General features: G+C 43.1%; 1 protein-coding gene across 1 annotated transcript in view; it reads left to right on the plus strand.

The window, feature by feature from the left end:
• Positions 1-1149: 1149 nt before the first annotated feature.
• SNAPC3 (small nuclear RNA activating complex polypeptide 3) overlaps positions 1150-25771 on the plus strand; it is a 34060-nt gene continuing 9438 nt past the window's right edge. The window contains exons 1-5 of the mRNA XM_067553113.1: positions 1150-1392; positions 19915-19992; positions 23258-23342; positions 24740-24844; positions 25454-25603. Coding sequence (XP_067409214.1) covers positions 1166-1392; positions 19915-19992; positions 23258-23342; positions 24740-24844; positions 25454-25603 — 645 coding nt within the window. The 5' untranslated portion in view covers positions 1150-1165. The remainder of the gene's footprint in view (positions 1393-19914; positions 19993-23257; positions 23343-24739; positions 24845-25453; positions 25604-25771) is intronic.

The following is a 25771-nucleotide window of genomic DNA, read 5'->3' on the forward strand; positions in this document are numbered from 1 at the left end:
TTCAACCACTGATCTTGTACGGCAACTCCTATGTTGTGAGGAGGAGCGGGAGAAGAGGTCAATAGAAAAAAATAGGTATTAGACTCTTTTTAAAAAAGAATGAATGCTAGCTTAACTGCTTAGTCATTTGCTATTGTATCTCATCATTTGTTTATTGCCTGCTAGGGCACCAACCCTAAACAACAGGACTTGTAAAAAATGCTAACATTTTCATTTTGTTCAACATTTTAATGTAACTTTTCAACAAGATAAAACAAAATTATTAATTTTGCCAATAAAAACAGAGAAATTTCAAAGGAAATGAATGTGTTGTGTGAAATCTCCTTTGAAATGTTATTTTGATTAACTCTAGTAAACCAATGCAACTGGAAGTAAATTCACTACTATTAATGGTTCCATTTAAGTCACTCACATGCCTGAGTATTTGCACAACATGGCTGTGGGCTGCAATCCTGCGATATGAGCCTCACAGCTGGACCTTCACGTGTGTGGTGTCCCACTGAAGTCAGTGGGGTTCTGTGTGGGCACAAGAGTCCACCCACACAGATCAGGTTGCAGTTTGAAGATTTAAGATTGTAACCTCTTCTAGGCGGGGGTCTTCTCTCTAGAAGTATCTGAAATGCACGTAACTTACTTTGGAAGCTATCAGAACACATTGACTAATGATAAGTGTTTTGGGATTAAAGGCACTTTAATAGCGGTAGACTATTATTAAACCTACTCCTTCCAGTAAAAAATAGTTTTTAAAAAAAACATTCACACACGCAGCATTTTTTTTTTGACATCCCACATAATGGTACACGAAAGCCACCTGTTATCACCATTTGTAGAGCCTGCAATTAAAACTGGGCTCACTTGTAGCATTTTATTGGGCAACCAAAGAACCTTTTACAAAGAGACAAACATCAAGTAGTTAAAAAAGAAGCGATTTTCTGACCAGCCTATTGAATAGTAACAAATGCTTTTAGCCACTCTGGGCCTGACAACTGGGCTTCGCTGCCTGGTGCTGCTGTGTGCAGACTGTCTGTGCAGGAAAACCAGCAGGCTGCATGTCTGGGAACTGAACCTCTGACAGCTGAGACAGGAGAATGGGAAACTACAAATCCCAGCATGCAGGGCGGCTCCTCCCGGCCGCTTGTTTCCCGCGGCCGGGGGTGCTGGAAACATGGCTGCAAGCGGCAACGCCGCTGGCGGCGAGATACCGGAGTATGAGGTGCCCGATTTGCACACGCGTGTGTTTCACGTGGGGGCCTTTGGGGCGCGTTGGAAGGAGAAGCTGCACAGGGCAGGCCTGGCTGTGCAGGAGGCGGCGGCGGAGGACGGGGATGCCGCCGCGGCTGCGGATTTGGGCTGCACGCCGGAGACTGCAGCAGAGCTCAGGGCTGTGTGCAGGTAACTGCCGTGGTGCATGGGGAAAAACCCGCATTTCCGGCCCAGCACCTCCCCTTCTCACCTGGTCTATGAAGGGGAAGCAAAAGCCGTTGGACTGTGTGAAAGGCAGGCGGGCCTGAGGGAGAAGGAGGAGGCATCTGCGTGCTGCTACTGCCGTGCTGAGCCGGAGTGGGGCTGGTTGTTCAGCCTCCGCAGAAGCAGCTCATGTCCTGGGGCCTGGTCTAGACAGTGCTTAGAAGGTTTGCTGCCGGCATCGCTGTCCGTCAGGGGGATGAGATTGTCTGTACACACCCCGGCTCCTGTCGGACGGATCTGTGCCCGTGAAAACTCCAGGGTAGATGCAGTGAGAGTGGCAACAAAGTTGGCTTGTGGGTATAACTTGCTCTGCTTGGGGAACTGGTTTAAGCTGTACTGGCTAAAGAACACGTTTGGTGGTGTAAGTTGTGCATCCATTAGGAGGGCTAGCAGGTATAGCTGCTCCAGCAAACCCTTTCAAGTGTGGACAGGGTCTTAGTGTTTTTGTCAGTATGGCTTGTGCCCATTCCCTGAACTAAATAAGCTGTGCTGGCACAAATTTGTTCGTTAGTTTTGGCTTTTTAATAATAACTGTGCCTACACTAGGGCTCTTTTAGGTATGAAATGTCTTTAACACCCCCCCACACACACACTCTAACTGATATGACAGTACTGGCAAAAGTTTTAAGTATAGACTTGACCTTAGTCTGCCTTGTATTCTGCATGGGCCGTCTCCACCAGGGCTGACCTCCAGCACAAGCAACACAGCTGACTCTTTTGGGCCTCTGCACAGACTTGCAATGTGGGTGTGAGGGACAGTCTTACTTTCCCACCCCCACTGTTAAGACTGGGGTGGGGAGGAGACATCTAGTTTTGCCTCACTCCTGCTTGCAAACCAGTTAGGTTGTAAGACTGGACCCTGGTATCAAGGGAGAGAGTTGTCTGTTGCTTTAGCTGTTAGACTTAGAGTGAAAAGTTAATATATTTTAAGCCCAGAAAGGACCATTAATATGATCCTCTAATCTAACCTCCTGCTTAACAAAGGTCACAAAATTTCACCCACTGATTCTTGCAGCAAGCCCAACAACTTGTGTGAGAGCTAGAGTATATTTTTTAGACCTGAGTTCTGTTTCTAGCTTTGTTACTGACTCACTGTGTGGCCTTAGGGAAATTGAGGCACAGAATTTTCCCATTTGTAAAATGAGGTTAATGGTTACCTAGGGTGTCGTGAGGTGAATGCATTTATATTTGCAAAGCATTTGAACATCTTAAGAGTGAAAGGAGTTGTAGTTCTGCAGAGTGTTTTTAATATGTAGTACGTAGAGAACTGACTCTGGTGGCTCAAGTTTATATGGGTTGACTTTAATTTTGTTGAGTTCTTCTCAAATGCTAGAAAGAAACCATTCATTTTTTCAGGCTAAACACATTGGGCCAAGTTCAGACCTGGTGTAAGTAGGCATAACTTCATTGATGTCAATAGAGTTGCACCGCCAATAGTTACACCAGCTTACTCTAAGTATTGAATTTGGCTGTCTCCTTCAGTTGCAAATGATTATGATACGTATAAGTAAAAGGCAAGTACATTTACTCTGAACAACATGTCATAGTCCTAAAGGCTATTCAGATTGTAATACAAAATTATCCCTGCGCCCATCTCCATGGTAGTGAGCACAATGGTCAACATTATTCATCATTTAACCAGTATTAACAAAATGCCATTAAATGACAACGCTCATCTTTTAATTGCTGTATTTATTTGAAAAATGCCTGCTTGAGTGGGAAGGCAAAGCTGTTCTGGCAGAGGAAAAGCTGTGGGAGTGGGTGAAAAGAACATCTCTTGTTGCAGTTTAAAGAAGGGGGATAGTAACATGAATACAGGGGGAAGCTGTATGGAGTGCCAATTTAAGTGTCAGATCCATGGGTTAGATATAGGTAAGCATTCTTGTTGAAACATTAGAGCTTAGTAAGATATTGAGGAACAAAGACTTCCAAGGATAATGCAGGTGCTGCAGGAAGGAGTGTTTATGATTCAGTAGGTGGTGCTCGTCAGTCTTGTCTTGGCTGGAAAAACAGACGAAAAATTCCCATCATTCTCTCACCACTTGAACTGAATTAGTATTTGTGAAACTGGGGGCCCTAGTGTAGACGAGGTTCCAGCGCTAAAATAATTTTTCCACTGTTTTGATTGGACTTGGCTTTCAACAGGTCTAATGAAAAAGAGACTCCCTGACAACAATTCCAGGCCCCAGGGCAAAACAGACAGTGGGCCCCCTAGAAAGGGTGGCTGAGGTCTGAGAGGGCTTCCACTGGAAGTTTTTACTTATTTGTTATGCGCCATGCAGGTTCCTAGGCGGCTGAGGAGACGGTATCTGCTACTTAGCTTCCTGGGTCCCTTGGACTCCCCAGGGAGATTACTGATGAAACTGAGTAGAAGATAACACCTCCTCAGCCACCCGGGAACTTGCATGGTGCAAATAAATAAGCTCGGCCCCCTCCCCCGTCAGTGGGCCTGTCTACACAGCAAAGAAAAACCCGTGGCTTGCCCATACCAGGTGAGTCAGGCTCATGGGGCTGTTTCATTACTATGTAGATTTCTGGGCTGGATCCAGCCTGAGCCCAGAGGTCTACATAGTAATGTAACAGCACCACAGCCCAAGTGAGCCCAATTGGCTGGCACAGGCCAGCTGCAGGTTTTTCTTTGCTGTGTAGACATACCCTCTGTCACAGCATTGTGCTAGGAGGCATTGTGATCTTCTGGATAAGACATACAGTGGAAGTCTTGATCACTTGCGGTTAACTTTAACAGAAGTAGGGTGTCTGGGCCAAAGTTCAGTTTGCCACAATCTGCCTACCTAAAATTTCCTGTGTCGTTTTAACTGGATACAGTATTATTCATTTCCTGCCTTAACTATGTAGTACAGGGGTGGCCAAACTGTGGCTCATGAGCCGCATGCAGCTCTTTTACAGTTAAAGTGCGGCTCACGGAGCCTCCTGTGCACCCCCCATTCTCTGTCTACCAGACTGGGGTGGGGAGCTCAGAGTTTCTGCCCTGCGGCAAGGTGGTGGGGCTAGAGGATTCTACCCAGCCGGGGGGGTGGATCTCTGGGTCAGTAAGTTTGGCCATCTCGATACAGTGTGTCTTTGTGTTGTCAAATAGCTTTTGTTTTTTCATCCCAGGAGTGGGTTCCCTGCAGTAGCTGCTGAAAGTGGTTCATGTATATATTTTGTAATGTGCTTTGGGATCTGTCAAAAGGAAAGGTGCTTGTGATGGAGGGCCTGTAGTCTTTCAGTATATATTTCATTGCAAAGGAAACTGATAAATCCATGCTACTTTTATGGCCACTAAAAAGAAATTGATCATGCCCTTATACTAAATTATCCTAACTCCTACAGCTAAGAATGATGGATGTGCAAATTTTGACCATTGTGGAATATTTAGGGTGGCTGAGATCACGGTGGCCTGTGAAATGCAGGAATTGCAGACAGGAAAGCTGGGGGAACCTCCCAAAGTTAATGGCGGGACAGTGGTCCTTTTGTGGTTGACAAAGACTACGTTATTTGCTCTAGACTAGATGCTCTTCTGTGGAATTGTTGATGTAACCTCACCCTGATATGGTAATGAACTCTAATAACTAGGACTTGACTAGAAGGTTAGGTGAAGCATAGAGTTGTCTTCTTTGCATGTTGGGGAGAGGTTATCTGACCAGGGAATGGTCAGTAAGGGGACTTGATATCTAGAGATAGGTACAGAAAGAAAAGAAAATCTTAAGTATCTCACTGGGCTTTGCAAAGTGTTCAGCTGAGTTATGTATTCAAACACTTTTGATTTATTACATTCCTTTTTGTTTTTAATAACTGTTCTATATAAGAAGACATATTACAAACAAAGAAAAAAGTTAAGAAGACTGCTGTTGTACTGGTAACTTTCTGCAGAGTGATGCCCCAAGATAAGGATCCCCAGTCTCTAGAGAGAGATGTTAAGGGGTGAAGAGTTGTGGAGCCTGACGTCTTCTTTTCCTCCTTCCCTCCCCAATTTCATGATCTTGGTCAGATGGGGCATATACAGGTATCCTTCCCCCATTAATGTTTACTGCAAACAACTGCAACTTGTGCACGCTGGGGAGAAGCCAGAAGACTAAGGAGGAGATGTGAGTTGGTGGGGGTGACAGTGTTATTTACACGCAAAATATTTATTTTGCCTTTTAAAATATCCTTGGTAACAAGTTCCACAGATTTTTGAATCCCTTTAATTTGTTTTTACATGTGCTTTCTAATTTTTTCACCATCCTTCAGTTTCCCATTGTTTTCCTCTGTATCTTCTATATCTTGAGTTTTCCTCCTGCAGATCTCTTCTCCTTTATTCTTTTTCCCCTGTAGTGTTGCCCCTGTATGTCTTCTCCACTCCTTTCCCCCTGCAAAGCCCAACCTTACAGAACAGCACTCCCTTCCTGTTGTCTTGTGTGCTGCAGAGAGCGGTGAATTCTAATGCCATCTAGGAGAAAGGAGTGGTAGAAAACATGGGAAAGGCAGCAGCTGCCTGTGGGGGGAGACCACGTCACCTTATAATAGCCCATTGGTCCTGCAGCAGAACCAAGGCAGATGTGCACTTCTGGGAATGGTCTGGCCCTGCTACAAGTTGAGAATCCTGGGTCCATAATCTATCATGTTGTTCTTCTCCACTCCAAACTAAATTCCCCTTGTTTTCTAAATCTCCCCTCATATCAGCTTGTCCTACCCCTCAGACTGCCTCTGATTACTTTCAATTCCTTCCCTTGGTTTTTTTTTTTCTGTCCCACTTTCTTTGAGATGAGGTGACAATTTGAAAACATTATTCAGAGTCTGTATTAGAGAGAGGCAATGAGCCAGATTCATCCCTCTTGTAACACTGACTTCTCAGGACTTAGGTCTGGTCTACACTGGCTAAAGTATGCGTCTCCACTGGCATGTCAGTTCTGCCAACCTAAATGGCGGTAAAATTCGATTTAATAAAACCACCTCCGCAAGTGGTGTAGTGCTGAAGTTGAATTCTATGGGTCGAACAACTGTCATTGTAGGCAGAGCGCTATGTAAATCGATGTCATTGGCCTCCGGGTGGAATCCCATAATGCTCTGTTCTGGCCTCTCTGGACATTCGCACTCTGCTGCACTGTGGCCATGTGGACAGGAAACAGTCCCTTTCTTGAAGCCCCAGGAAAGTTTGTATTCCCCTTTCCTGTTTGGTCAGCATGGAGAGAGCTTTGTAGCTGAACTGCTCATGGCGACTGCATGCCCCAAATGTGCTTCAGCCTGGAGTCAACCTGAGCTCTTGGATCTCATCAGCTTGTGGGACAAAGAGTCTATTCTGGCTCAGCTCTGAGCCAGCAAAAGAAATGTAGGTATCTACGAGAAGATATCGCGTGATATGGTGCAGAAGGGCTACAACAGGGACGCACAGCAGTGCCATGTTAAAATCAAAGAGCTGAGCCAGGCATATCAGAAAACTAGGGAGGCGAATAGTCATTCTGGCTTGTCACCGAAGATGTGCCACTTTTATGAGGAGCTGCATGCGATTCTCGGTGGTGACCCCAGCACTGTTCCGCCATGCAGCATTGATACCTCCGAAGAATCACAGTCCAGAATGAATGAGGAGGACTCTGTGGATGAGGAGAAGAAGAGGGGGAAGGCAAGCAGGATATCCATTCTCCCAGAGAACCAAGACCTGTTCGTTACCCCAGAGCACTACAGCCGGGAACAGGACAGCGTTACAAACCGAGATGCCAGGGAAGGCACATTTGTTGAGTGTGTACAGCAAATCGCATTTCTGTGGTCATGTCCCCAGTCCAGCTACTTATTTTTGGGAAAAAAGGAGTTTGTGTTTTTGTGGGGATGGGCTTCCTGTGGGTTGGTAAACTTCAGCAGAGGGTTACCCCCTGAACAGACAATTTATGTACACAGGGATGCTCAGAAAATCCTCCGTGGATATCTCCAGGAAACTTTCATGTAGGTACTCTGCAATCATAGAATCATAGAATATTAGAGTTGGAAGGGACCTCAGGAGGTCATCTAGTCAAACCCCCTGCTCAAAGCAGGACTAACCTCAGCTATATCATCCCAGCCAGGGCTTTGTCAAGCCTCAGCTTAAAAACCTCTATAGATGGAGATTCCACCACCTTCCTAAGTAACCCATTCCAGTGCTTCACCACCCTCCTAGTGAAAAACATTTTCCTAATGTCCAACCTAGACCTCCCCAACTGCAACTTGAGACCGTTGCTCCTTGTTCTGTCATCTGCCACCACCGAGAACAGCCTAGCCCCATCCTCCCTGGAACCCCCTTTTAGGTAGTTAAAGGCTGCTATCAAATCCCCCCTCATCCTTCTCTTTTGCAGACTAAACAAGCCCAGTTCCCTTAGCCTCTCCTCATAAGTCCTGTGCTCCAGCCCCCTAATCATTTTGGTTGCCCTCCGCTGTACTCTCTCCAACTTGTCTACATCCTTTTTGTAGTGGGGGGACCAAAACTGGACACAATACTCTAAATGCGGCCTTACCAATGCCGAATAGAGGGGAATAATCACTTCCCACGACCTGCTGGCAATGCTCCTCCTAATGCAGCCAATCGTTTGCAGAAGGTTTCTGTGAAGGGCAGCCTTATTTCTTTCGCCACGGTAGGACACGTTTTTCCCCACCACTCTCCTATTAAATGAGCAGGCATCATTGCAGAACACAGCATAGCAGCATAAGGGCCAGGCCTGTACCCCAGTGCTTGCAGGAAATCTTCCCTTTCCGCCTGCATTACCCTCAGGAGACTGATATCATACATGGTAACCTAGGGAAGATGGCGCAAGTTTACAGTATCTGATCAATATAGTCACTGCGTGTTGTTATCCTGCCATGGACGGTGTCCTTGGGCCTTTACACAGACAATTCCTTGCCAGGATATTGTTGGCATAGGCGTTATGGGTTCGGGAACTGGTGCCCCCCCTTTCTTTTCTTCCAGCCACTCTTCACCCACACCCTCCTCCAATCCCTTTTGACCACCTCCTCCCAAGCCAGTCTTTGGGATGGTAAAGAGGAACCCAATGATCCTTGTCTTTGATTGTGTGGCTTGGGGAATTTATTGCTATACAGTCTTCCCTGTAATGGATGTAAGGGCCCCTTACTTACCATGCCTGGAACAGCACTCCGACCCATGCGATAGATACAGATTGGCATGCGGGTCTGGCTTTGCCATGAGAATATGAAAGACAGTTCCTTTTTACATTGTAACATTTCTTTTACTCCATGGGGTCAGCTAACAATGGCAACTTTGTGCTTTCCTTGCCTTACAGTGGACACCTCGGCCTTCATCCCATTTTCTATTCCTGCAGAGTGACTTTCCCAGATTAGGAAGTGGGGAAAAACAAACTTGGGATGACATGTTCAAGGAACTAATGAACACCTCTGCAGCTGCTGACACAGAGCCTAGAGCCTGGAGGATGTCCTTGTCAGACAACCTAAACATGGTCATAGAACACAGAAAATCAGTGCAGGAGCGTGCAACGCAACAGGAGATGTTGCGTATTATGAGGGATCAGTCTGACATGCTGAGGCATCTGGTAGAGCTCCAGGAAGAGCAGTGGTGGGACAGACTCTCTCTGCAGCCCCAGAAAAACGCTCAGCCAGTAAGCTGTTTTCCAGCCCCCACTCCCAAGCACTGTAGGAGGAGGTTGAGTAGGGTGCAGTACGTGCTGTACTCCACGCTGGTGGAGGCGAGCAGAAAGAGACAATGGCTCCTTTAAGAACTATGAATGTGTGTGATTTGCTGTTTGCATAGTAACACTTTGCACTGGGTGCCCAAGCAGCCTTATGAGAACATTAAATTATCTTTCTTTCCCCCCACTGTGACTGATCACCAATAAAACTTTACTGCTTTTAAAAAACATTTCTCTTTATTCAGGATGAGCTTGGGTATTGCCAGTGGGGAAGAAAGGAGAGGGGGCCAATGGTGCAAGGCTGGGGGTTGGGACTGGAAGGCACAGCACTGACAGAGACCTACATTACTGCGGTTCATTCAAAAAATGGGTTTTCAGTGCTTCCCTGCGGTACAGCGCCCTGTGGTTGGCTCTTAGCCTAGCACTGGAATTTGACTGCTCAAAATTAGCGGCCAGCCTATCAGCCTCCATGACCCAATCCTGGGGGAACTTTTTCCCCTTTGTTTCACAAACATTAAGGAGCACACAGCAGACAGAGTTGGGATGTTGTGTTCGCTGAGGTCTAACGTAGTGAGCAAGCTGCGCCGTCTTGCCTTTAAGTGGCCAAATGCACATTCCACCACCATTCTGCACTTGCTGAGCCTATAATTGAAATGCTTCTTCTCGCTGTCCAGGTGATTCGTGTATGGCTTCATTCGCCAGGGGAGCAAGGGATAGGCAGGATCCCCCAGGATCACTATTGGCATTTCAACGTCACCACCATTTACTTTTTGGTCAGGGAAGAAAGTGCCCACCTGCATCTTTTTGAACAGACCTGAGTTCCTAAAGATCCGCACGTCATGCACCTTTCCAGACCACCCCACATTAATGTAGGTGAAGCGTCCTCTGTGATCCACAAGGGCCTGGAACACCATTGAGAAGTATCCTTTCCAGTATATGTACTCTGTGGCAACATGGTCCAGTGCTAAGATAGGGATATGCGTACCGTCTATTGCCCCTCCGCCCCCCGCTCCCACACAGTTTGGGAAATCCATTGTGGCAAATCGGTCCACTATGTCCTGCACATTTCCCAAAGTCACTACCCTTCTTAGCAGAAGTCTATTAATGTCCTGGCACACTTGCATCAGAGCAGCTCCCATGGTGGATTTACCAACTCCGAATTGATTCCCAACTGACTGGTAGCAGTCTGGGGTTGCTAGCTTCCACAGAGCAATGGCCACTCACTTCTCCACTGTCAGAGCAGGTCTCAGGTGAGTATTCATGCACTTCAGGGCTGGGGACAGCTTTGTGCAAAGTTAAAGGAAAGTGGCCTTTCACATACGAAAGTTCTGCAGCCACTGCTCATCATCCCACACCTTCATAACAATGCGATCTTATCTGTCAGTGTTTTTTTTCCTGGGACCAGAACTGCTGCTCCACCGACTGAAGATGCTGCAGCAAATGGGAATTGTTTCACTCCGTCTTGCAGCAGGGCGGCCTCAGTAACATCACAATTTTCTGTGCTGCGGCTCCTGTCTTGGCTTTGAAAGTACTATAGGATAAATCATGAGGTGTTTGTGGTGATCACAATGATAGTGCTGAGCTGAGCGAGCTCCATTTCTCTCCAGCAGTAGCATGCGTACGGCACAGATTGAAGGGTTTAGAAAAATGGTACAAAAAAGTATTTGCCCATTTGTTTGAGACAAGAAGGGAGGGGGAGAGAGCACATTGCATCATGGGAGGATGACAACCTTCCCAAAAGCATCTATGTCTAGTTGCACTGTGGGATAGCAACCCATGGTGCACTGCTTTGATTGTGGCTAGTGGGGACGTAATACCCCGACACAAGGAGCGTGGTGTGATCACGTTTTTGCGACTTCTAAAATTCGGCAGGTGAAAGTTGATTTAAAATAAATCGATTTCATTCCGCAATGTAGACATACCCCTATAGTTGAAGCAAATGCATCCTGGATGTAATCATTTTTGGTTTTATCTACTGTTCTCATAAAAAGTGATTTAAATGAAAAAGTGAATTTATGCCCCATTATATTAGTGTGGGGGGGAAAAAGTGGAAGAAAAACTCTTCTGTTGCCCCTTTTTAAATGGCCAAAAAAAAAAAGATAATGAAATCAGTCTGTTTATAATGGGCTGGCGGAATTTTATAAAAAGAGTTCATAGTTATAACTTTATAATTTTCAATAGTTAAATCCTGTTAAAATACACGACATGGTCAAATGCATATGTTTTGACAATTTACCTCATCAAATTATCTGACAATAAGAAACAATGGAATAATATTTGACTTGGTGCATGTTCTAGCATCCTATGCCTATAGTAAATCTCTTAAAAGACTTACCGAAACAGACAAATTGGGGTATTCAGTTTCTATGCACTCATCTGGTTTCGATTTGGATGTCAAAGCCAACTTTCACTTGCCTACCTACTAATGTTATCAGGTTGTATGTGGAAATGATTTTTATAGATTCTTCAGTTTCTCCTGGATTATAAATTATCTTGTGTAAAAAAGCGATACTTATCCTACAGATATCAGCAATTACTATTTTGCTTAGATAACCACTGTGGGTTGCTGTTCAGGTACTCTGATGGCTGTGTTCAAATCCCTTAGCACCTCTAACTGTTAAGAGATCAATTAATTTAGAGATTAATTAGTTAATGTTTGTCAAGTGCTTTGAAGATGGAAAGTACTAAGCTTTATTATTCTAGTTCAGCTGCTGAATTATTTATTGTGTGTGTGTACAGTGGGCTTAGACTCAAAGATCAAAATGAATTCTAGGTAGGTCAGGGGAGATGAGGTTGCAGGTACCTTATTTCACTGAAGCCCTAATTCACGTTCATGTTTTATTAGGAGATATTTACAACTATATCTCCAGGAATGTGTTATAAAGCTGTGTTAAGCTAGTATTAGTGGCTTAAAGTATTAGTACTTAGTGCATTAGTATTAGTGTCTCAAAGATGATAAAAGTACTACCTTAAGGAAAAATACGTAATATTTAGGGTAATATAATCATTATATCTAGTTACAAGGAATAAATTAGATAAAATAAAAATTTAACAAGCGGAATGTGCTACCATGGTCATCCAATGTAAGTAAGGTCACAGTGAAGGGATGGCTTAGTGGTCTGCAATTTCCAGGGACCACAGGTCCAACTTCGTGCAAGTTTGACCCAGCTTTTTATCCCTGGTATTATTTGTACAGCTCTAAAGCATCTTTCCAGAGGAGAGCAATTGAATTCTGGTCACAGTTCTAGTCGAATGTCTCCTCTTGGGCACTTACGCTGCTGTGTATGGATCCCGCCACTGAATCACAAGGTGCTTTAAGACTCCAGCATCTGAACAGATTTCAGGCACTATCCTGTTTTGGGCCACAGACCCTCTGTCTAACACTCCCCTTGAGAGCTGAGATCTTTCAGTCGAACTGGATATTGAATCCCCAGACTCCCCCAGAAAGCTTAAAAACACGCTCTCCCAGAACTCCAGATGTGTGGGTGTCCTGGGTCCACAGGCTGATTCTTCAAGGGCATGTGTTATATGTAACACAAAACAGAAACAGACTGCAGAAGATTCTAAACCACCCTTGCTCTGTACTTACCATTGCACAAATACACAGATCTATACAAAAATAATAAACTCTACATGCATTTCCCTGCCTCAGTTTCATCATGACTTTCGAGCATTTTTTGGGCTCGGTCAGAGTCCTCTAGGGCCAGGCAGGGTCCTTTCTGATGCAGTGCAAGACTTGTCTTTTCAGTTAGGGAGCCTCTCTAGTCAGTTATTTTCTGATCTTGGCTGGTCTGTGCCGTTCCTCTCTCCTACCCAAAGCTGCCTGTTCCTGTACTAGTGAGTCTCTCTAATTTATGTGTACCAATGACAACAACTGGGTCTTTTGTTTTCTTTCAGGTGATTTCCCCCCGCCCCCCCTCCACTTCCCCCGCCCCTCCCTGGAAGTTGGAGGAACTAGCTTCAGCCAACCTCTTTAGCATGCTCATTGTTTGGTCAAAATACAGTCACTAAAATTAATCTTTCTGCATTGTATCTAGTAGGGGAGAGACCTATTTACAGCCTTGGCTGCAAAGATGGCTATGTGTAGACATAGAGGCATATGTATGCCATGATACAGAAGTTTTCATAACCATTTCACAAGATCAACTTGTGAATTCTGGTTGTGCAAACTGATTCCACAAATCATCACAATTCCATGTGGATCACTGCACTGTCTTTCAAGTGAGAGTGTCAACTGGTTGTTTTGCACTGGTGTGGAAGAGCTCATGGCACTGTTTGTAAAACAGTTTGTCCTGATTTGTCTGGCTAGAATATTCCTCTTGAAGGACCATTATTGTGCTGTAAACTAGCTGACTGTTGTCCTCCCATTTGTGAGGTAGCTCTGCATGCATGTGGGTGTTTGTCCAGCATCAGTATAGGAAGCCCATCTTTCTTGCAAATGGCAGATTTATGAGTCAGTTACACCTGTCATCCCAAATGGATGATGATAAAACCTTTGTATTATGCACACTATCATGTGTTCACGATATGATACACGTTATATAGAAAATTGGTTTTCAGAAATATTTCAGGTTTTTAAAAGTTAGATACTACTTTTGTGTGTGTATGTTTATGTGTATACATACTGCCTGTAAATCCAGGTTCCCCCCCATACAAAGGGCCTAATTATTCCTGGTGTGACTCCACTGACTTTAATGAAGTTATATAAGGATGAATTTGATCCCAGCTATATGGGTCCTTTATAACTAAGAAATCAAGAAACATCTAAAAAGGTGACTTCCATAGAAAGTGATACAAGTCTATATCTGATAAGTCGCAAACTACTAGATCTGGAAACAAAGCCTCATCCTTTTGGAAAATGAGGGTTCCTGTCTTTCTTATGTCATGATGCTTCTGTGTCAGCATCCTTTGAGACAGTCAGCCTTGCTTTTCCTTATATCTTGCCCTACCTTGACTTCTATAACTCTGTTCTCTCCTGGTTCTCTTCTTACTTCTCTAATTGCTCCTGCACTGTGTCCTTCAGAGACTCTTCCTCATTCTGCCCCACACCCAGCTTTCTGTGGGGGATTCCAGTCACTGATTCCCTTCTCTTCTATTCCTTCTACACCTTATCTCTGGGCAGTCTCATCCATGAACACAAGTTCAACTACCATCTCCATGCTGATGATTCCCAGATCTACCTTTCTACTCCAGACCTGTCTCCTTCTGGCCAAATTAAAATCTCAGCCTTTTGTCTGAAATCTCCTTGTTAATGTCTAACTGTCAGCTCAAGCTCACTATGGCTAAAGCAGCGCTCCTAGTCTTCCTCGCAAGCCCTCCTGGTCACCTCCTTTCTCAATTACTGTGCAAAACACCACCATTCTGCCTGTTACTGAGGCCTGTAATCTGGGCATCATTTTTGACTTGGAACTCTCTCTAGGCCTTCCCATCCAGGCTATGTCTAAAACTTATCAATTTTTTTCTGCATGATATTTCCAAGATACAGCCTTTCCTGTCCATCCACACAGCTAAAATTCTCATCCAAGCTCTCTCTTTGATTCCTGTGATATTCCTCTCTCTGGCCTCGACAAATACAATCTCTTGTTCTTCTCATATCCATTCACAATGTTGCTGCAAAGGTCATTTTCCTAGCCACCCGCTTTGATCATGTCACCTCTCTTTGCATCCCTCCACTGCCTCCCTCATCTCTGTCGCAAACATAAGCTGCTTGTTTTCACTTTCAAGACCACTCATGGCCTATCCCCAACCTACCTATCCTCTCACATGCACTATCGAGCTGTTGGTGCTGGCCTCCAGTTGGTCCATGGTGCCAGCCTCCATTGCTCACTTGCTAAATTTTCAAACAAGCACCTTCCTATTTTCTCTCATCCTGCCCCATATGCTTGGGAGGCATTTCCTGTAAACATCTACCTTCAAATCCCTCCTTAAAACTCTTCTTTACTGCAACTCCTACAAAAAAACTTGTTAGGCTGCTGGTGTGCTGAGACCATTGCCTATTATGATGACCAATATTGTCTTGTGCTCCCTCCATCTGTCTGTATCCATCTGTTGTCTTTTGCCTTACGTTTAGATTGTAAACTCCTTAGGACTCTCTTTTTGTTCTGTTTGTACCTAGCACAATGAGGTCTTGGTCTGTGACTAGGGTTTTTAGTGCTATGGTAATACATATAATAAATAACCTGTAAGTGGTCTAGGACTTGCTTCTCTTGATCCAGTTCCATGTTTGTGGGGGAAAGAAGGAAGCAATTTTATGTGGCAGGATAATTGAAATGCCATCTGTTTGAAGCTGCTCAGGGGTTTGGAATGTGAGACATCTCCACAGGGAAGTGGATTAGTCAGCAGTGTGCAGATGGAAAAGTCAAAAGTGCCTGACGAATACATTTTCTCATGGCTCTGCAGTTTAGCATGTAGTTATCTCCCATCTCTTAGATGAGGAGTGTGGGTGAATGTCACTTTTTTTGAGTAGAACTCCGGGATGTTCAGGATAAAAGAAAAGTGTGATTATACGTGTCAGATGTATTCTTTTTCTTGGAGTGAATGGGAAATTGGAGACTTTCAAAGTTTATTGCAAGATAAATTCAGTGAAGGGAGGGAATGGTATATTGGTTGGGGGGAGGGGAATTTAAAAAATCCTTTAGCTTTCAGCAACTGCAAACATTTCTGTAATTCTGAGGAAGAATTAGCAAATTGGCAGCTTTCAGAGAGACCCAGCTGCTATAAGTGGAAATACTGAATACTGACCAGAAAACTTCTAAAAACTGTCTTAAGCATTGTTTTAAATATAGATTTACCAGCTAAGAGCTCAATTGTGAGCTTTCTTACTCACCTACATGAGGGGGCAGAAGATGTCCTTTGATCCATATCACTAGTCTGTGCAGAGGAGATGGGGAGCAGCTTCTGTGGGGCTGCTTATTCCTCTCTTCTGTGCATGTAGGTGGGGAGGAGGTACAGCTATGAATTCATCCCCCTTCCAGCACACCAGCTGATGCAGTTGAGCTGTTGCTGAGGGGGAAGTAATCTGCACCAGGTATAGGGCTGATGCAGTGTACTCTTTCCCATCTGTCCGCAAGGGAGGAACCAGATGGAGACTCTCAATCATAGTCTGATTCCAAGACACTATAACTAATCATGGAAATTTTCTTCTTAAAAGGTGTCGGTAAATGAATCCCTATCAACTTGAAAAGAAAGATTCTCTCTATTGGGGTCAGACACAGGAGAATGGAGGGGTTAAAATATTGCTCTACTGATGGATCATAAGAATCTCAGGACAATTTATCTGTTACCTATATTGAAGTAAACCCAAATCATCTCAAATTAATATAAAACAGGACTGCACCATAAACCAGGTTATTACAATTGAGGCATCTGACCAGAACAAAATTTTACTTCTGTGGAAAGCTGTTTCTACACAAGAGTCTTCATGTTTGATAATAGTTGGATTTCTTTGTTGTGTATTAATAGTAGTTAATCTCTTCCTACCAGCCCAGTTTATTAGAATGTATTGTAGCAGGAAGCAGTGAGTCTGATGTTGCAGCCAGCACTGACTGAAAGCTTACAGCAAGTGCTACTCCATTAAATAGAGGCTTTACTAACATAAATATCATGCACTCTGAAGTTTAAAGAGATACCATAAAGACTCTGATGTATGATTTTTCTTTATGGTTAATAACTCAGAGTTCTTCATTTTTGTCAGCTTGTTTAAGGGGACTATACTGGTCAATTAGTGTTTTGTTTTGTTTTTTTTCTTTTTAAATTGCAATCCATTCAGAGTCAGTTTCACTTTCAGAGTCTCTGACTTAGCATAGTCATCTTGCAGTGTAGACTTAGGATGCTGAGGGGCAAAGGTTAAATATCTCTTTCATTGACATCTAATAAGTCACAAACAGTTCTTTTCAAAGTAGATATTTTTTAAAGCTTCCTGGGTTTTATTTGGTATGTGTTTTGGGGCTCACTAGTAGGTCTTGTCCACACAGGGACTTCCAGGGAAATGAATCCAAATTAACTACAGGTGTGAATTTGACATGGATTAGTTAAACTGTGTTAAACACCTGTAGGAAGACCCTCATTCAGAATGGCCACTTTAATTCTGAAAGAGGGTGTTCACATGGGTTTAACACAGATAAATAGGAGTGCTGGCCTAGGCCCATGGAGCACACTATACTATTGTAAACCTAATATTATGTTGGTAGGACAGAATGTCCTACAGATTTTTTTTTTTTTTTTTTTTTATGACTATGACTCCAGGTCTCATTTAGTTTATGCTAAATTACTACTTCAATCCATTTTTTTTTTGGCCATAGATGAATTTGGTGGCTTGTCTTTTGTGTAAGATACACTGTGCTTATGCCAAGAAATGAAACATTTTCATTACCTGGTTTGTTGAAGTTCAAATGTCTGAAGAGAGATCTAGAAGGATCAACTGAAATTTCTACATCTCTTTCTAATATGCTGCAGATGACTTGGTGATGTGTTTCCAAATGCTATGTAATTTTGCAGTTTCATGTAATGTATATAATTCTCCCCTCTCTGTAATATATCTTCAACAATTTGTAATGCTTGGATACAATTTTTTAAAAGCCAACTGTATCCATGGCAGCCTCACTTGAGTGTAGCATGTGTTTTGTAGAACTCACATTAATAGCTACACTTCGTCGTCTTGGACTGTAATAAAATTTGATTTGAGGTTTCAATTTTTTAGGCCAATATTTTTCTCTGATTCTTTGTATGGTTTTTTTTAAATCAGCAGAAGGACACTGCAAATCCAATTTATGTAAAGTGCCTCAACTCCAGTTTCAAATTCATTGTTTAACCTGATGGCTAATGTCGCAGCCCTGCTGGACACTTATCAGGCTGGTATGTTTGGGCCTGCGTGCTTTTAAACTTTTTGAGACTGGGTCCAGGCACTGCCTCTGGCTTTGCATTTCTAGTTACACATGCAAGGTGCAAATCCTCTGTCTAGCACCTCATTCTCAGAGTGAGACCCTGTAGTCCAACCACTTAGGCCCAAAGACTAGTGCTGCCTTCCCTAGGCTCCCCAGTATCTTAAGCACATCTTTTCCCAGAGCTCCAGCCTAGGCCATTGATTACCTATTCTCCACTTCCCTGTGAGCATTCTGAAAATAAGTTAACTCCTTGAGGTTAGGTAGCAAGCAGCACAAGAGTAAACAGTAAACGGAGTCACACAATATTTCATAAAAATAATACAGAAATCTCCCTCATTCTTCACAGCTAACTTAGGGAAACTGTAACCAACGGGTCAACTGAGGTATTGGAAATCATTGATCACACACCTGGGATTGTTTGAATAGATCATATTAAGGGTGTTTGTGAATAATTATTTTTAATTTATGGTATGACTGTTTTGAGCAACCCGGAGGAGTGCTATATTCTACAGTATCTCAGATACTTTCTATAATTTTAAGATCATACATGCTGAACTCAGGAGACTTCATATACAGCAAAGAAAATAAAAAATAACATGCTTAGCCTAGCAGAATCTCAGTGTTGGAGGACTGGATAGCATGGAGATCAGTAACTGAACATGGAGCCTTTCACTTTTAAGATACTGGCTCAAATCTGATCCAGGTTAGTAGTGACAGAAAGCCTTTGCTGTAAGACACCTATTCATTGGCCTATGTAAAACTTTGTGTCCATCAAAAAAAAAAAAAAAGGCCATAATAATTGTCCCCTTTTGCTGTGTCAACACTAGACTTTTTTTTTTTTTTTTAATGTGCCCCCTTTTCTACCACAGTTGTAGTTCCATCAATGTAGCACTGCGTCTCCTGTGCCTGCTGTATAAATAGAGAACTACACATTCATCCATGTGTCAGCCTGAGCAGGACAGGAATAGCGTAAAAGCATAAAAGCTTCTTATTAACTAAAAGAGACTATAAAGTGTAATGCTTTTAGCTAATATAATGGCAATGAAGAAGCCACCAGAAAATTCCTACAAGTATCTTACACCTGCAAGTGCTTGAGGACTTAGTAGTAGTAAAACAGAGACAACTTAAACATTTTGAAATTTTCAGAGCGATCTTTATTCATTTAGAAGAGTCTGCATCATCCTTATCTTCACTGCTTATTAGCCTTTATCTTGTTCAAATTTTTGCACAGATTTCCTATCTCAAAACATGAAGGCTTTGTCGCTTCTACTCTGTTCGTAATTTAGCAAGCATTTGGAAGACTAACCTGAGGTTCAGGAGAGTTAGGGACTTTCCAGACTCTACAACTGACTTGCTGAGTGGCCTTGATTGAGTAACCTGTGTAAAGCGCTAAGAGATCCTCTGACAAAAGGCACAAATCCAAAGTAATACTTATTTTCACTTCCAATTTCCACAAAACCTAGAAGGAAACCCAGGAAGCAGTGGCTGATTTGGTTAGGCATGACTCTAAAACCAAATACTAAGGAACTGCTGTGAACTAATAATCCTTTGCGCTTTTGAAGACCTTTCCTCCAAGGATCTCAAAACACTTCATAAAGACTAACGCCTTTACTCCTGCAACATCCCTGTAAGATAGGTAAGTAGTATGTGCCTCAGTTTACAGATCAGGAAATTAAGGGACACAGATTAAACAATTTGCCCAGGATTACATGTGCAGTCTGTAGCAGAGCCAGGCATAGATGGCAGAGTCATGTGTAGATCCTAGATCTGAGTTTCCAGTCTTCTGTCTTGACCATAAAAGTGTCCTTTTACCCTATTTTAGTTGTTCATTTGGATCTTTACAATATAATTATCTGTTTCCTGGTGTTTTGTCTGTATATATTTTTGTTGAATAGCTTAATTGATTTTTTTAATTATGAAAGAATGAAAAAATATATAACAACTGTTCTTATTTTTAGTATTGATGTGTTAAAGTCCCCTGATAAAGAAGAAGATCCAGAGATTATTTCTGAAGACAGCAGCCTAGTAACTCTTCGGTATGTTGGACTTTGGTGCATTTATCATAACCTGGTTAAGATAAATTCTTTAACTGCTGTAGTACCATAAAGTGTGTGTCTTTCAGGCAATGGTATAACTGCAGGGCAGTTTCTAGTAATACATTAAAGATCTGCAAACCATCTTAGGGGAGCATAGGTTGCACCAACCCACTACTTTATGTTCTTTATGAGCTTTGAAGGATTTTTGAGCAAAAAAAAATGTTTTCATGGCATCTGCCTTGAAGGATCCGATTAAACAAAGTGTGTCAGTTATAGTACACGAGATTCTTGATATGACTGCTGGGCTCTCACACCTGATGCTTTTGGACTGACTTCTAAAGAGTCTTAGAGTTTAAGGCCAGAAGGGACCACCAAATCATCTAGACTGACCTGTATATCACAGGCCACCCACACAACCCAGCAACCACACACTAAACCTAACAACAACAATTAAACCAAAATATTATAGCTCTCAGGAGGATAACTTATTGTGTTCCATAGACAGGCATTTTTGCACCTCAGGGCCTCCTATTCTAAAGACCCTGCAATGGCAGGGAATTAAATGATAGATTCCCAGATGATCCTGGCTGGCGATCTGCACTCCACCCTGAAGAGGCAGGCAAAACACCTTAAGGTCACTGCCAGTCGGGTCCGTTAGAGCCTGAGCATGTGAGGAAGAACCTGCTAGCCAAGCACCGAAGAAAGAGAATCCTCAGTACCACTTCAGAGTACTGGTTTATCTACACCTGTGGCCATCTCTAATACTTCAGAGACAAAAAAAAAAAAAAAAAAATACCAAACCAAACCACTTCTAGACTAGACTAGGATGGAGGGGTAATCCCTTCTTGACTCTGGCAGGTGACCAGCTGAAGCCCTGAAACATGAGATTTTAGGAACATCAGACATGAAGCAGAAAGGATGTTCAGGGAACAGGAAGTTTAAATGTGAGGCATAAAGTGGACTGGACACAAAGGTGGGAGAGAGTTTTCCCCAAAGAGAGTGTGAGATGGGTCTGAGGCATGCTAATCCCTGGCGATGGGGTGATGATGTTACGTCTAAAGAAGCAGTCCCCATGTTGTAACCAGATCACAACCCTCTGAGCCCTACATTGTTAAAATGCCATCATGTGGCGGTGACAAATCCAGCACTTGTGGTCCACTTTAAACCTTAGTTAAATTTTCCCACACTTGGCCAACACAAGCCTTGATTCATTGATGGTACTTGACATTCTGTTTGCCTTGCACAGAAGAAAGTTCTATAGTTTGAATTAGTACTGGTGGGGGTTTGGTACTGAAAATAACACATCTGGAAAAGCCTGTAGGTAAATAGACATGCACATATAATGAAAATCAACATGTGTTAATATTAAACTGTGTGAATACGTACATTTAATATTGTTATGAGCTGGGTGAAATCTTGTTATGGGTTGAGTTAAAACCTCCTCAAGATTAAATGTGAATACACCCTTCAATTAACATAACTGTGAGGATGAGTTAATCAGAATCCACCAGGTAAGAGAAAAGGGGGCTGTGAACCTACCCCGGCGTTTTGGACTGAGTGGATGGAAGGGTTTTGCTGAGGGGTGTGTGAGTGAAGACAAAAGATACACATTAGAGGGTGGGGGGAAGCAGAGGTAAAACATGAGAAAGCAAGCCTGTAAGCACAGCGGTCGAGGCTCGGGGCTGAACGCTAAGAAACTGCTCCATTTGGTCTTGGTTCCTCCTGAGTTCAGAGTCACACAACTTTGTACATTCCTTGGAAATAAACAGGATTGCATCAAAGAAAATACCAGACTCCATCACTTTTTATTTCCAGCTAGAACATCCTAGGCTCCCTATATTTGATTAGCTGCTCGGGTCAATAAGGGGCAACATTCTATGCCGAACCTGAGATCTGCAGTTTCTTCTAGGCAGGGATTTACAGTAGGCTTTGAAAGGAATTGCCTTATACTTGTTTTTTTTAATACTTCACTTTACATTCTTGTTTAAATGAGACTGAACAGAAGTAGTTTGCTTTTCTATGATTGAGACCGAGAATGACCCTGTAACCCAGTGATTAGGGCCCCTAGGAGGTGGGAGACCTGGGGTCCAGTCCCCCTGTTCCCGTCATTATTTTTTTGGTAATTTATCCACAGTGGAACAGTTTCAACAGGAGAGATTAAGGTGCCTCCACATCAGAATATTCCATAGCTCAGTGGTTAAAACATCATCCTGAGAGACAGGCAACCCCTGTTCAAATCCTTTCTTGGTCTCTGGCAGAGAGGGGCCGGGAATTTTGAAGCTGGATCTCAGCTGAGTGCTTTAAAAACTGGGCTAAAAACTGTAGGGTGGGCACTACCTCCTCTTCTTCCAACCGTTTTGTGTGGAACGAGGAAGGTGCCTAACTAACTCACTGGCTCAGGAAATGCCTTAAGCACCTAAGCCACCTGCCGTCATGAACGGGGAACCCACTGCCTCGGTCACAAGCAGAGCTAGGCATCTCCTTGCAGCCTTGACTTAGGTGCCTGTCTCCAAGAGAGAAGGGTGGGACTCGGCACACACCCCTGCTGTCAGCATCGCTCTGAGGCTAGCTTAGGTGGCTCCACACCTAGCATGCTGGGTTGTGGATTGTATCCGTAGGCACCTCTCTCTCCCTTTTATTGTACAGGGAGTCTAGGTACCTAACGCGGCCTTGTGTTGTTCTTGTGATTTTTCTAGGGATCTGAAAGTTAGGTGCTGTGATGCTCAGAATTGCAATGCCTAAATCCCTTTGTGGATTCCATCCTGGGTCTTGACCTATTTAATGATCTTTGTAAACTGCCTTGTACATTGATGGTCTAGTATACAAACTCAGATATACATACATACAGTGTTTATGCTAGAAGAATTTAGCCAATCCAGATGCTCAGCTTTCAATTCGTTCAGTTAGTTTTTCTGAACAGGAGGCATTAGCATGAGGTAAAGTGAGTAATCAAGACATTTATGTTGGCTTGCTATACCATGATACAATAAAAAAGATAGGCTGCTGCCTACATCAGAGCATTGTTTTTGGAATATCTGACCATGGTCAAATAACAGTTTGTAACAACAATGGTCAGTTGACATTATTCAACTGGTCAGTTGATGAGTTTGCCAAGCCTCGTCTCTCTGGAAGTGCTGAGTCTATTCCATTTCAAACCAGCATTGCAGTTCCCATGTAATTTTAAATCTTCCTCGTTAACACTAAACAGTAGGCTTTATAATGACACTTTTCCTTGTGTGTCTCTTTTTGCCCCCTCCCCATCAAGAATTCGAAAGAAGGCTGTGGAGAGGCGAGAAGAAACCATAATTGTAGATCGCACTTGCAGACAAGAAACCTTTACTTACGAGATGGTAAGAGTCCCCCGTCTTCTCCTCCCAGACTCTCAAGACAATTGAACCCTGGCAGGAAAACAGCTCTCAAGGGCTTCCATTGCTTTGTGTTTTTGACTTGCTGTTGAAGCCAAGAATATCATTCCCGTTGTTGAATTGTGAGTTTGTAAACAATGACCAAGATGACATGTGCTCCTATAAGAAGGTAGCCCACGCTGCAACACTTTTGGGGCAGGGACGGTCTCTCGCTGTGTTTGTACAGTCTCGAACACAATGGGGTTCCAATCTTGACTGAGGGTTCTAAGCATTATCATAATATTACTGATAATAACAACATGATTACTATTTTATTGCAGTAGGGTCTAGGAGCCCTAGTTTGCTAGGCAATGCCGAGAGCTCAGGAGTCATGTGATCATGTCAGAATCTCATCTTTAATTTAAAACAAAAATCTCCACAACCATTAGGGACAAACTTCTGCTTTTAGAAATAGGGGAGGGGGAAAAAAAATCTCCAGCTCCTGGAATCGGTTGATTACACAAGAAAGACACCAAACATAATGAGAGTTAGAACCACACAGGGGAAACTCCTACTGCATTTATATGCACTTAACACTGCTGCCTCCCTTTGCATGTCCTGTGTGCTTGTGTGTGTGTTTTTAACTTTGTGTAGAGTACATAAGAAACAAATTAAAAATAAATTGTAGGTAATGAGTTGGCACAGATATTTTCTAGAAAAAAGTAGGAGCTACTTAGAAGTCTTGTGACCCAAGCTCTTTAAAAAGAAAGCACATGTACAGAAATTGATGCTCTAATGCTGCAATGTCAGTTTTTGCAATGGAATTTATTATTGTAAGTAAAACATACTGGAGAGTCTGAGTTTTGTTTACATTAGCAAAAGAGACTCCAGTGATAGAACCCAATTAGCTTGTACTTCAAGGACTAGCACTTATCTCTGCACTGGGCTGCAGCAGCAGCAAACATCTCTACTATTAAAGCTAAAGAGTACTTTCTGCTGGCAGGATTGCAGAGAAATCCTTTTTCAGCCAGAAGTCTGTTTTTGGTTGAGGGCAACAATAGGAGACTGGTTGTTAGTTTCTTACTTCGCTATCTCCCTTATTCTGTCTGATAGCTGGGCCTTCATCTTAAGGAAAGAGCGTAACAAAAATGCTTTCAGCTCCTCTCCAGAACATACTAGTTTGTGCTATGGGAGGTGATGCCTAAGGATAAAAGGCACAGTAGTGCTGGATTCCTGGGTTTGATTTTTTAACATTCAGGGTGAGTAAAGAGGCCTCAAATCATGTATATCATTCATAAAAGTCTCTTGTTCTCACATACTTCTCCCATGTCTAGTTTATGGACCATTGGACAATGAGCAATAGAATACACTCTGATATATGTATTAACATTTTATCTTCCTAGGAGTCTCATGCAATTGGAAAGAAGCCAAGTGATCCAGCAGATCTAATTGAGGAAGGAGAGCTTCTCCTAACTCTGAACATCTTCTATCCTGTCATATTTCAAAAGGTTGGCATTACAAATTCTCTGGGTCAGATTCTGATATATTTTCCCACCCTGAGTAGTGCCTCACTCCATAAGCAGTCTCACTGAAATCAATGAGATCATTCAAGGAGTAAGATGCTACACAAGACTGAGCATTATTTGTCTGTTAGCCTGTACCGTTTATCCAAATTGGGGGTCCACTGTACTAGACACAGTGTAAGCATACCATAAATCATGGTCCAAGGCTGCCAGAGACTGGCTTTCTATGATTCGAAGTGGCAGTTGTAAAGGTGGCAGTCTTTTGTTAATGGTTCAGTAGTAACTTCATAGTTTTACTGCAGATCAGAACATGTAGCATTTAGAACTGAAGTACTGTCTGTGGGGTAGGCCCAATAGTTGTACTCCGGTTACTTGCTACCATGAAAAGCTCAGAGTCTGTGCTTCAAATTAGTCCACTTGCTCTGAAAACAGCTTTACTGGAGCTGTGGAAAGCTGATGTTGTCAGCCTCTTATGGGGAAGAGTTAGGCCTTATGCTTCTGCTAATGACCCTGGTTAGTCACTGTAGCAGCACTGGTGGTAAAGACATTCTGGCCCTGTTCTTAACTGAAGGTTGCTCACTGTTTCTTTTGTAGCATAAAGATCACAAACCTTATCAGACAGTGCTTGTGCTGGGCAGTCAAAAACTCACTGAGCTCAGAGATTGCATCTCCTGTGTCAGCGACCTTCAGATTGGTGGTGAATTCAGCAGCCACCCTGACCATGCACCAGAGCACATTAGCAAGGTACGATCATCCAGTGTAAATGGGATGAGTATTTGTGCTTGTGGGTTTTGTTTTGTTTTTTCCCCCCAACAATGAAGTGTAATGGTGTAATTCTGGGGGTATCCAGATGTATCCTGGTATTAAATTTGGCCTCCCATCATGATGTGTAAACTGAGAGAGAGATTTACT

Source organism: Emydura macquarii, unplaced genomic scaffold (genome assembly GCF_026122565.2).
Source record: "Emydura macquarii macquarii isolate MOO-44397 ecotype Brisbane River unplaced genomic scaffold, CSIRO-AGI_Emac_v2 contig_1451, whole genome shotgun sequence".
Lineage (NCBI taxonomy): Eukaryota > Metazoa > Chordata > Testudines > Chelidae > Emydura > Emydura macquarii.